Genomic DNA, 13687 nt, shown 5'->3' with positions numbered 1-13687 from the left:
GTTACTTATTTAACTTATCCATGGCATCTTAAACATCAGTTTGTTATCTTTCTTTTACTTCTTCGGCTACCTTAGGTTACTTTTTCTTGCTGAGCACATCTGGTTTAGTTAAAGCTAAACCATTAGTCGGAAAACAGATAATAACACCTCAGGAGGATCTTTTTCCTCTGTATTTCAGTACTAAATACCCTGCAGTGCATCTTAAGAAGGCTCAGCATATGTCATCTGTCCAGGTGTTTGGATCCAGTTCTCCGCAACTGTTCACAGTGTTTATAGCTCATCCCATGGCTTGTAGTGGCTGTCTCAGCTTTCTACTCTCTGCCAGTGTAGTGAGCCTCAAACGTATTATAAAAAAAAAAAAAAAAGCAACTAGGGAACCTTGCTAAAAATGCATATATCTTGGCCCTAACCTGGACCTTCTGAGTCAGAACTTTGGTGAGTGAGGATGGAACATTCTAATGCAGAGTCCACAGACCACTGAAAAATCTTGTGAGCCTTGGAGAAATAGCCCTAAACTTCCCTCTTAGTTTATAATATACTCACTTAAACCCTTTCTGCTCCCTTGAGAGCGTGACATAGATTGATAAGTCCCTTATTCCTTTTGGTCAACTTGAAGTAAAGATGAATTTAAATAGTTAAACAACGTGCTTCACACATTATCTCTATATCGTGGTTAATTAGAGAACATCCCTTTCTTGTTAATTCAGAGGCTCACGACCAAGAAGCTGGCTTGACAAAGCAGTTTGCCATTTGGAGGTGGAGGTGGAAGTGGGCGTTGGGGAGGAGAGGGTGGCAATTACCAAACCAACTTTAGTGGTAATTATAGCTTGCTTGGGAAGAGATTCTACAAATGAATATAACCTTGTAGTCAGCTCAAGGATTTCATACATATTCTAAAAGTTAAAGAGCTGATTTTCTTTTTTAGTGTTAATGAATTGTAAATTGATTTGTTATATGTTTAAATGACAATCCCTACAAGAAGGAATAAAAATTCCTTAATGTTTCTATGGCTAATGCTCTACTAAATAAAACCAACTCACATTCAGAAGCCACTGTGAATGGTAAATAACTAGATAAAAGCAGTCATCCTGTATTTTTAGCATATTCAGTCTTCGTGTTCTCCAGCAAGCAGAATTAGTAAAAATGTACTAGCATTTAATGGGAAGCAGGTGCAATTTCCACAAACAAACCTGGAAACCAGATGAAAATTCTTAATCCTGGAAGTACTTTTTTTTGGTTTCTTTTGAGATTTTTCCCAACTCAGTGGATATGACTTTAAAACGAACTCCTGAGGGCTAGAAGAATGTAGAACAATGGAGAGTCACTGTACTACTTACAATGCCCATTCTGCTGTAAGTGGTTTCTTCTCTTCTCTTCTGACTTCATTTTGGCCTTTATGTACCATTGGCACCTTTTAAAAGGGTAAACAGAATCTTGTTTTTAGAACTGGATGAGAGTCAAAACCAATTAAAATACCTACCACCCAGGGGCAAAGTTCTTATCATAAAGGCTATTTTTAAAGAACATCTTTAGAACACGTGAAAACACTCTATACAAGGCTTTTCCTATACATCAAAATTAAGTCCAGATTAGAATAAAGTACTCTCAGCTAGATTGATTGATCCAAATGATAGGAATCTTAGAGAATATTCTATAATCAATAATAACCATCATGTCCTTCCTTATATAACCTCTAAAAGCTGAGTTGATAAAAAGCATTAAAAGTCAAAATGAGAAAGTGTTTTTGAGTCAGAATCTCAGACATTTAGACAACTATCTTCTAGTTTCATTGCTAAGGGGAAGGTTTTTCTTTTAATGTCAGAAATTTGGTAGAGGTATGTTCTGTTCTCTCTTGGGATAATTGTGCTCTAAGAAAGAGGAGATGCTTATTTTGCATGACTTCTTCAACATGAATAAATTCATCAGCATCCATATGATTTGACAGTTCATCAAATTTCTAATTCCAAATGGTTAAACAGAATACATCTGTGGTATACAATCCAATCTTTCAATGTGAATTTATCCTCAAACCCTATGGCAAATTGAGTATTTATTCAGAAATGTTTTATAGCTTTTGTAGAATAATTTCCAATGAATACCTCTCCCCCCCATCACAGTGCTTAAGGGATACTTCAGAATGAATTTTTTTTTATCTTGTGTAATTGAAATTATCTTCCCCAGGATGTAGAACATTAAAGAAGTTTGTAATATCATATAAATTGGCAAATATGGAAAGTAAGAGCTCAAAATAATTCAGTACAAATTTTTCTTTATCATTAAATTATCTAAGTGGTATTCAAATTCTGCTTCAGAAATCCCAAATAAAGATAACATTTGAGCCCATCTCTCAAGTTTATTAGGGCAAACTGATTTAGCCTAAAGGCTAAAGGTTTGCTAAACATATAGCAACACATAAAGTGTTGACATGTTTATTTTTTTTAACCTAGTTGTCATTGTGACTTTCTATGCACCAAAATTGTACTTAATTCCTCTTCTTGCAAGACAGACTTAGATAGGATCAGAAGAACTCTACCCCCCTTCCCCCCCGCCCCCCCCCCCCCCCGCCCCCGCCTTTCTTTTTTCAAACAAGCTTAGACCTCCACCGGGATCCATAGGGTTTTGTTTGGTTGTTTTCATAACCAGTTCTCCCCTGCCAGTCATTAAGGATTTTGTAGGTCATGTTTGGTATTTGTAGAATATTATATGGAATATTTTGTTTTCAACCAAATGGGTTAGTTGGTTTAGAGAATCAAAAATTTGTGATTTGCCCACTATTAAAGATGGTGGTACCAAGACTGTGATGACAAAAGGAATTATCAGAGGTTAGCATGAGGTATAAAGGGAGAGAGAAACAAAGTGCTGGGCAAAAGTGCTGAGATGGTGGCACCAGGGCATGCCCAAACTAGTACTTTTTATTAGGATTAATTTATTGGTATTTCCTGCATTCTTTCATATATATATTTTTCTTTTTTCTTATTACTATAGCTATGACTCTTCTTTCAGCTAATCAGCCTCACAAAACAGGACACTCTGAGAGATATTCTCTGTTTATTACAAGAGCAATACTGGGCCTATTTATACATAAAAATTTTAAGTAAACATGGGGTAAATGTGCACCTTTTACAATTAATTTCATAAAGAAGTCACCATTTCTACTCAACCACATTATAATATTCATGTTTCTTTGTTCCCTGATAAGTTCTGTAAAAGTGGGTTTGTTACAACAAACTCTGACACCTTTAGCAGAATTGAAATTATTATTGTTATTATTATTATAATTGTTCTAATTATTCAGTTACCGTCAGACAGGGACCCACCTTTGGTAAGTGCCTTCTAAGTATTTGTGAATTTATTGATTTGTACCTTTAGCCTGCTCTAAAATTGTAGATAGTAATTCTCCATGCATGCATGTCTATAATTAATTAAAATTAATTTTAATAAAATGTTGATATGTAAGTAGAATTTTAAAATGAACAAAACAAAAAGAGTGTTGATGGTTCACTAACTATTGTCCCAAAGGTAGCTATTTGTTATTTCTGCTCATTATCAGATATCAACATTTTCCAGTTGAGATGTTATACTTTAGCTGGTGTAATCATGGATGTGTATTTTTTTGGCTAGCATGCTTATTGCACTTTTAAATCATGACATTGGTTTTCTGCAGTATGTGTGTTTTTCAGATTATCAAGAAAACTCCCGAGGTATTCTTTGTGCCCCTACTAATAATCTACAAAGAATAATTTTTCCCCTTGTAGGAATAAAACTGTGATCTTATATCTTGACAATATTGACAAAGAGTTGAAGCCTAATATCAAGGCTTAAATAAGAAATAATACTTGTTCTTTTATATGATTTCGTACATAATATCTTTATTCACATCTCTGTATTGTCAATACCTGCCTCCTGGTAACAAACCAATATATCTAAAAATCAATAAATTGTTTTAATTCATTGTTATACCAAATGTGGTGCAAAAATAGAAATACAAGATTTAGATGGGTGAAGCACTTCAACCAGCTAGTCAGGATTCATATCTAGATCTTTTGCTATGTTAAATTTGTTACTCTAAATTTTCATCCTTATTACACTAAAATGGAGAAACACTGGGTCTATAAAATCAGAATATGATTCTAATATAGTTCCTTTCAATATTTAATAAATAAATATAATACATAAGTTTATAGAAGCTTTATAAGGAGCTTTTATATAAATTCTCTGTTGAATTATTTTTTTTCCGAGGAAAAATCCCTTTCATGGTAAAATTTGAATGTAGCAAAGGAAAAACTCTGAAGTAACAGAGTAAGAATTTATCATTCATAGCTTTCAAAGTGTTTTTATCAAGTCTTCAGTTGCTTTCACATTCACAAGCCTTGATACAGACAACTAGCCTTGGTGGTTCTCTTATCATATAAACTTCAGTCAGAGTAGAATCTGCCCTGAATCTTCTCTCTCAAACATGGTTTGTCACATTTAAAAGTGTATGAATACAAAGTATATCAGAGAATGGTTAGTCACAAATCTTGGAAATAATCTAGTATGCTTTAGTTACCTCCCAGTGATTAAGAAGAACAAAGTTAGAATGACGAGGAGAGTAAAGCCCCCAACAGCTGCGGTGGCTATGACGAGAATCTGTCCCTGTTCTGCCGCCATGTCAGAAGCTGAAACACAAATACAATATTAAAATTTCCCTGGGTGACATTTCACTACCAAAATTATTTTACAACTTGGTATATGCTTGAAAATATGTTACTGGATACCAAAAATCCCTACGATGTTTGCCTTTATTTGGCAGATAGGATGCAAACCTAAAATAAGGGTCTGAAGATTGAGGTCATAACCCTTTCTTCTTTTTTTTTCACAAAAATATCAATAGGGTAGATGGATTCTTAATATCCCACATTTTAGGATTAAGTATTTGTTGCAAATCTAAATCAACAGATGGACTTAAAGGATTTTGTTTATGTAATTGCTATTTCCTTAAACACTTTAATCAACAGACTATAGGCTTTACCTACTGTTTTGGTGTTTTTTTCCACAAAGTAGAAAGACTGTTGCATAATTCATTTAAGAATAAGCTTTTTTTTTTTTTGTATTTAATGGAGCTTAATTCAAACACTAAAGTTAAGAATTTGCACTCTACAGCACAAGGATGTACACAGCAAATTCTTAGATATTTAGCAGTAATTTTAAAAAAATGACATTTGAAAGCTTCCTTTTTTGAAGAAAAGACTAGATAACATATGGTACCAACATATTATTTCTAATTAACAAAACTGTGTCCAACACTGTATTGGATGCATGTTTACTACTTTCCAGGAATCTTTTAAAATATATTAGTTCAATTGATTCATTAGACATTCTTATTTGTGTATTAGAGAGGTTTTAATCAGTTATATTTTTTATTGGATGGGATAGGTACAATTGCTTAATAACAGAGGTAAGAAAACCAAAGCCCAGAGAAGGTAAAGAACTTGCCCAACTTCACACAGAATTGGTGTGTGAATTCATACCAATCACCAGAATTCAATCTTTAGATTTATGGTTCATTTCTCTTTCTTATGCTATAACTTAAATAATAAACTTAATTATAAATATTCTAAAGTATTGAATCAATCAGTCCCTTTACTACCTTTTAAATAGAATAAAGCTTGATTTTTATTTTGGTTACTATAAAAATCTGTTAATCAAATCGTTTATACACAGAAAACTGAATCAAAGAAAGAATATAACTGAGAAACAAACCGTTTAATTCTCATAAAAATTTATTAAACTTGGGCACTTTAAGACTTTCACAGAAGTAGATCTTTTGGGCATCAAGTACTCGGTATACTATGTGCAAATTTATATCCAGGGTAATAACTTCCTCAATAAAAATGACATATCTACAAGAAAATATCTGAACATTAAAAGCTATTGTTGAATAAGAAACCAGTCACAGCCCTTAAGAAGATTTTTGGGAAATCTAAAGGTAAATAAAAAAAAATCATTTATGTTCAGTTTACAGTAAGAAATTTATTAAACCTTGGAATTAGATTTTAGTCACTATGATTTAATTAAGATATTTTCAAGCATCTATTTCCTTTAGCTCATAGTCTGTGCAGATTCAAGGCAAAGAGTTGCACTTTATCCAAGAAATAACGTGCTGAAGATTTTTTATTAGGTCCTCGATGAATTTCTTAATCTTCAAAATAGCACTGATATTGTGGGAATTAATGTGTGCTCTTAAATGTCACATTTTCACATTGAAAATTATTGAATAACAAATTATAAGGAAAAGATGTTACAGAAAACAACATTAAATTTTTGAAGATAAAGAAGATGGCATTTAAAAAGAAAACATTTACTTAGCGATAGCTGTATTTGTAAAATATATAATTCAAGAGTTCTAAAACTAGAGCCTGTATTTTCATAATAGCCAGGTAGCAAGTGATTTATTAAGACCATATATACAAAGCTCAGATAGAGGAGAAGATTATGTACTTGGGTCTTTTGAAAATCAGATTACTTTGTTATAAAACACTGTTGTTTAACTTCAATGACTGCTTAGCAAACTGTCAGTTTTACTAATATATCTCCTTTTTCACATTTGCAATTACATATTTATGAACTTTGCTTCAGTTAAATTTTTAATTAAATAACAGAATATTAAGTTGTGACACTTTGAAAAATGCATATGCCTGTATAATTGTTTCTTAACTTCTATACCAGAAATCCTAAACACTTTTCTTTGGAGATTAACATATAGTTGACCCTTGAACAACACAAGTTTGAACTGCATGGGTCCACTTATATGAAAAAATTTTTTGATAATACACTACAGTATTATAATCGTATTTTCTATTATAATTTTTTAAAAATATTGTATTTATTTATTCGTGAGAAACACACAGAGAGAGGCAGAGACACAGGCAGAGGGAGAAGCAGGCTCCCTGCAGGGTTCCCGATGCAGGACTCGATCCCGGGACTCCAGGATCACGCCCTGAACCAAGGGCAGATGCTTAACCACTAAGCCACCCAGGTGTCTCTCTATTATGATTTTAACATTTTCTTTTCTCTAGCTTACTTTACTGTAAGAATACAGTATCGAAAGATGAATGGATAAAGAAGCTGTGGTCTATGTATACAATGGAATATTAGCCATAAGAAATGACAAATACCCACCATTTGCTTCGACGTGGATGGAACTGGAGGGTATTATCCTGAGTGAAGTAAGTCAATCGGAGAAGGACAAACATTATATGTTCTCATTCATTTGGGGAATATAAATAATAGTGAAAGGGAATATAAGGGAAGGGAGAAGAAATGTGTGGGAAATATCAGAAAGGGAGACAGAACATAAAGACTCCTCACTCTGGGAAATGAACTAGGGGTGGTGGAAGGGGAGGAGGGTGGGGGGTGGGGGTGACTGTGTGACGGGCACTGAGGGGGGCACTTGAAGGATGAGCACTGGGTGTTATTCTGTATGTTGGTAAATTGAACACCAATAAAAAATAAATTTATTATATAAAAAAGAATACAGTATATAATTCATATACATAATATGTGTTGACTATGTTATTGGTAAAGTCAACAGTAGGCTAGTAGTTAAGTTTTTGGGGAGTCAAAGTTATATGTGGATTTTTGACTGCATGGGGCAGGGGGGGTGGATTGGTGTCCCTAACCCTCATGTTGTTTAAGACCCACTGTATAAAAATATATAAGTCATTTGAAAACAAGAGCATATAATATGATGCACTATTATACCAGGAGTAAAATGCCATGGATTATGGGGCTGGGATGATTGTGAACAAATTAGGGACATCATTATAATCAATAGCACCCATTATTTGTTTCATACTAAACTATCCTCTAGCACTATGCTTAGTGCTTCAAATTCAGTATCAAAGTATTCTGCACAATGGTCTTAATAGGTAGGAACTAGGGGCAGCCCTGGTGGCTCAGCGGTTTAGCGCCACCTTCAGTCCAGGGCCTGATCGTGGAGACCCGGGATGGAGTCCCATGTTGGGCTCCCTGCACGGAGCCTGCTTCTCCCTCTTCCTGTGTCTCTGTCTCTGTCTCTGTCTCTCTCTCTCTCTCTCTCTGTCTCATGAATAAATAAATAAAATCTTTAAAAAATAGGTAGGAACTATTATTATTCCTAGTTTAAGTGGTTATATTTATTTGCCTAAGGTCACCCTTCTTGTACACAGGAAAGCTGCCAATTCAACCCTGATTTGCCAGGCGCCAGGCCCATGCTACTGCCAGTATTTTACACTATCGTTTTTAATAACAGAACAAATGGCTGGATCCAGCTCTTTTGTGGGTCCTCAATCCATTTTGCTTGACCTTATTTTCATGTCTGTAAGATGAGAATGTTGAATTAAATGTCTTTGTCACAATCTTTCAGATCAATTTTATGATGATACTGAGTTATCTGTAAAGCCTACAAATATTGGGAAGAATAAGATTTTCCATATGAAAATAAGAGGAACACTCATGATCTGTGCTGCAGCTCTTGGTCCTTAATGGGGATAATTTCTGCCTCATCATATTAGTGTTAGCCAATTACAAAACTATGACTACTCAGGATGAAGGCTATAGTCCCTAACTTCATTCACAAGGCTCTCTTTAAATGGCTCTATGTGTGTATCTCCAGATTAATATCTTATCATTCTCTAACCAAGCTGAATTTCCTCCAGTGGCTCAAGAGTGCCAAATTCTCTTTCATGGTCAATTCCTATTCACTCCTCCTACATAAATATCACATCATTTGGAAAGTTTTTAAATTTTTTTTTCTGATGGTTTAGATTTGATTAGGTCCCCAGACTTATGTTCCCACAGACCCTTGTACTACTTCTACCTATAAATTTTCATCATATTTTATTGAAATGACTTCTTTCATAATTTTTTCCCAATTAGACTACAAATTCCATGTGGGCAGGGATTTTATTCACTGTTGTATCTGTAGTAAGTCGAATGATGACATCTCTACTACCCCTCTACCTGCCCCTATCTACAGAGAGAAAGAGAGAGAAAGAGAGAGAGAATTTGTAGGTACAAGTAAGTTAAAGATATCAGTCATCCTGTATTAGCTTTATTAGATAAAGAAGTCCATGTGAAGACAGAGGCAGAGGCTGTGAAGTTATGTAGCCACAAGACAAAGAGACAAAGAATGCCTGGAGCCACCAGAACCTAGAAGTGGCAGGGAAGGATTCTCTCCTAGAGCCTTAGGAGGGGGTGTGCTTCTGGCCTCCATAACAAAGAATACATTTCTTTCATGAGTGTCATTTAATACAGCAGCTCTCAGAAATTAATACAATATTCAGCCTATAGCGCCTGATACATAGTAGTAGCTCAATAAATATCTGAGGGACTGGATTGAATGATTGCATTGAGTGATTTTGGTTAAAAAAAAAATAAAAAGTCAGATTAACCTAGCATAGTCCATACCCTCACTTTCCACTTGAGATATGTAAAGATTTATCCTGTAAGTAGCTATATGTATGTGAAGTAAGTCTACCCAACATAATTTTAATCAGAAGAATCCAATTATTCTGTATGCTTGGACATGATACTTTCCAGAAGGCAGGAGTTGCTAGGAAATACAGGCTTCTATAATTAATCAAATTAAGTTGATTAAGCTTAGAAATGTGAATCAAAGGTTAAGAATGCATCAGTTCATTCAACAAATTTTAATGAGCACCTATTACATGGTAGACACTGAGATAAACACTGAAGATTCAGTGATGAACAAAAAAGATTCATAATTCCCTCCTGGATTTAAGTTTATGGGAAGGACAGACAATGAAGAAATAATTACAAGAACCGTTACAACAGGGATATGTGGGAATTGCTCCGTAAAAAGAATAAGCAGCCCCGAGCAATTAGTCAGCAGAGTGGCAGTGAGGAAATACAGTTGATTATTGGACAATGTGAAAATTAAAGTGCCAAACCTTACAGTCTAAAATCACTAGACAGCTCTTGATTCCCCCAAAACTTAACTACTGTTAAATAGCAATAGCCCCTTGTTGACTGGAAGCCTTTGCCAATAACATAAACAGTTGGTTGACATATATTGTGTGTGTTATATGTATTATATACTATGTCCTTATAATAAATAAGCTAGAGAAAAAGTATGTACTCAGAAAATCATAAGGAAGAGAAGACACATTTACAGTACCATAAAAAATCTGTATAAGGGCAGTGCTCCCAGTAGTCCTGTGGATCTGTCTCGCTTTAACAATATTTGGACAGAAGAGACCCGGACACCTATTCTTCCAGCCTCTAGCCACCCTCCAAACTCTTCTAGTCATAACTTCGGAACCATAATCTTAGCCATCATCTGCCTCTAGGACTAGTCAACACCATTTTTTGAGCTTATGTCCTTATTGGGCTGATTCCTTATATTCCTTATTCCTACCACAAGCTCCCAGATTCATCAGAATTATTCCACTGCAGTGGAGGCTGCTGTCAACCAAACACCCAGTCAATATGTATCTGCAGGCCTCCTGCACCTACCTCTCTTTAGGCTTCTATTTCCACCTCAATAATGTGGCTCTAGAAAGAACCTGAACCAGGCCATTTGGGATCTGTATGCCCCGGATCTCTGTGACTTCCTGTAGAACGACTTCCTGGATGAGGAAGTGAAACTCATCAAGAAGATGGCAATCACCTGACTAACCTCCACAGGCTGGCCAATTTCCCGGCAGTGCTGAGCGACGGTCTCTTCAAAAGGTTCACCTTCATGCACAACTACAAGCCTCTGGAGCCCAGGGGTCCTGGTGCCTCTCCCTGCAGCTACAAGGCACCTTTTTAACCACTCTGGAGCCTTGTCCCAAGCCTTGGAGCAAATGAAGTCAATACAACTTTTTACAGAAAAAAAATTAAAATAGAATAAAATCTCTGTGTAAGTGGACCTGCACAATTCAAACCTGTGTTGTTCAAGGGTCAACTACATGCGTTAGGAGGAGGAGGAGGATAAGGAAGAGAAGGAAGAGTTTTTCCTTGGTTAGAGGCCTCAAGGACCTGATTAATTTGAGTAGACACTTAGACAAAGAAACCATAAAATCATCTACCAAACGGCTTCCAGAAAAGTACGCTGTAGCCACAAATTCCCTTGTCATGCATGAAAACTTATCTATTAGCACCACCTATTTATTTTTCAATTCTTCAAAAATTATTTCTAATAAGCTTTGTAGGAGAAAATGTATATCATTTACTCAGGTAAGGAACACCTGAGAGAGCAAACCTGTCCTTAAAAAGAAACAATGATATCCAGGTAAGAAATGAAATTTATTTGGGATTCAATGATTGGAAATGTCCCTTTGCTTAATGGAATGAGGTTGTAGTCTTGGAAAAAAACAAGTATATTAAAATAATTATTTCATTGTATGGTTTCGAAAGAGGTATACTTCCTTACGAGGAAGCAATTATCCAAGAGAGATGCAAAATTGTTACTGAAGAGCTTAGGACCTAGCCAATGGTTGGCATAAGTCAGGATGCCATTATAAGTAAGGTTTACTTCAGTTGTTTCTATTTAAAGAAGAAAAAAAAAATAAGTGAGGTTCTTTACTTGGAATCCAAATACTTTCAAAAAATAGATTAAAAAAAATAAATCTCATGTCTTTAGGAAAGTATGGAGAGAAAAGCAATTTGGCTATTTTTAACCAAAGAATTTTCTTCTACTGAGAGATGATTTTGTCTCCCTGTAATCAAGATTATTCTAGTTTATATTTACATTTCAAAGTAAAATCTGTTATTTGTATGCTGTGTCATTTTCTGTGGAATAGCTTTTAAAGTTAACTCTTTTCTGTTATGAACATCTTTTTAAAGTTATTGAAGACAGCAGTTACTTTTCTTTTTGAATAAAGTATTTCTTAAAATGCTGCCTAGGGAAACAAATGGTGGTATATATTGTTTCAAATTTACATGCTTTATTTACTACTGCCAATTCTTGATGAAGTGTCAAAATTTCAAATGATATTACCTCATCATTTCACCAAAATGATTTTTTAAAGCACAGCAGAAATCTCAACAATGTAATGGATTGACAGTACCCAGTAAATTAATCTTAAGGTTTACTGACAAACCATGCAGGAAATCCTTAGTATTATTATTGTTTTTAATTTTCAGGAAAAAAAATTCCCCTCTTAGGTCATATACTGTAACCAAGATTAGTTTAACCTTATGAAATATAGGGCAGCCCCAGTGGCGCAGCGGTTTAGCGCCGCCTGCTGCCCAGGGTGTGATCCTGGAGTCCTGGGATCAAGTCTCATGTCGGGCTCCCTGCATGGAGCCCGCTTCTTCCTCTGCCTCTCTCTTGCTCTGTATCTCTCATGAGTAAATAAAATGAATTAAAAAAAAATCTTATGAAATATAAAGATTGCCAAATAGCCAATTGCTTCTCTCATACTTTCCTAAAGACATGAAATTCATTTTTAAATCTATTTTTTGAAAGTATTTGGATTCCACATAAATATAAAGATTTAGCAATAGATAATGGAGACTAATCAATCTGTAGAATCTCAGCACTATACGGTTACATAGACATGTGAGTATGGTAGATGAATGAAAGCTAAAGATCTATTTTTTTCCTAGATAAACATCATCTTGTGATTTTGTAGTCGATGCTGTTATTCTCTTGGCAACCTGGACTTGAAATGTGCAGTCATCTTTGTTTCCACCTTTCCCTATGACCTTATGTCCAGAATCAAATCTTTACCACGTCTTACATCACCTTGTGTTTATTACCACTGGCACAGCCTCATTTCAGGCTTCAGCCTCACATGATTAGGCTACGTTTATGTTTTTCTATTTAGTTGGCTTTCTATAGTATTTCTTCCCAATCCATCTCACATTATATGGCCACGTAATTGTTCTGCAAAATCATATTTAAAAAATATTCAGAGCCTTCCCCAATGCCTAGAGGGTAAAATCATCCCACCACAGTGGGTACACCATTCTTAGAGATGTCCAGGCCTGACACCTTGGACTCAGCCCTCCCATAATTCTCTCCTTTGCCTTCAGGATGATCATCAAGTCTGTCGTGCCCACATTTTTTTTTTAAAGATTTTATTTATTTATTCGTGAGAGATAAAAGAGAGAGAAGCAGAGACACAGGCAGAGGGAGAAGCAGGCTCCATGCAGGGAGCCCGATGTGGGACTTGATCCCAGGTCTCCAGGATCACACCCTGGGCTGAAGGCGGCGCTAAACCACTGAGCCACCAAAGGGTCCTCCGTGCCCACATTTTAAGTATTTCTTAGATTCAACCCCAGCCTCTCCTGTTCCCACAACTATTCAGATACTCATCTCGTGTATTTGAATTCCACAAAAGGGCAACTCCGTTTACATGGAATGCAGTAGAACAATAACAAGATGGACAAAAAGAGCCTCTGAAGAGACATCTGACAGGTGTTCACATATGAAAGAATGCATACTTTCCTCCATAAAAGAGCTTTGATGCCTCACACTCTTACTTCAGATGTGCTTATTGATTTCCAAGTTCACAAAACAGTATAGTAACAGTAAATTAAGTAAATTGAGGTCAGGGTGACATACCTAAAGAGAGAGAATGGAATGGAAGTGCATGTTGCTAGGCTGGCTGACAGAAAACTGAGAAAACTGAAAATCTGATGTAAGGTTCCAAAATATACACTACTCAGGAGCTAGGAATTTAGGATCAAACATCCCTGTAAAATTCAGGGAGCA

At 35.5% G+C, this 13687-nt stretch overlaps 1 protein-coding gene across 1 annotated transcript in view; it reads right to left on the bottom strand.

Moving 5' to 3' along the window:
* The window catches only part of EPHA6 (EPH receptor A6), an 870413-nt gene that overhangs the window by 236638 nt on the left and 620088 nt on the right, over positions 1-13687 (bottom strand). The window contains 2 exon segments of the mRNA XM_072721173.1: positions 1338-1411; positions 4550-4658. Coding sequence (XP_072577274.1) covers positions 1338-1411; positions 4550-4658 — 183 coding nt within the window.

Source organism: Vulpes vulpes, chromosome 1, assembly GCF_048418805.1.
Source record: "Vulpes vulpes isolate BD-2025 chromosome 1, VulVul3, whole genome shotgun sequence".
NCBI lineage: Eukaryota > Metazoa > Chordata > Mammalia > Carnivora > Canidae > Vulpes > Vulpes vulpes.
The sequence above is the reverse complement of the archived record's forward strand: the minus strand, read 5'-3'. Positions and strand labels throughout refer to the sequence as shown.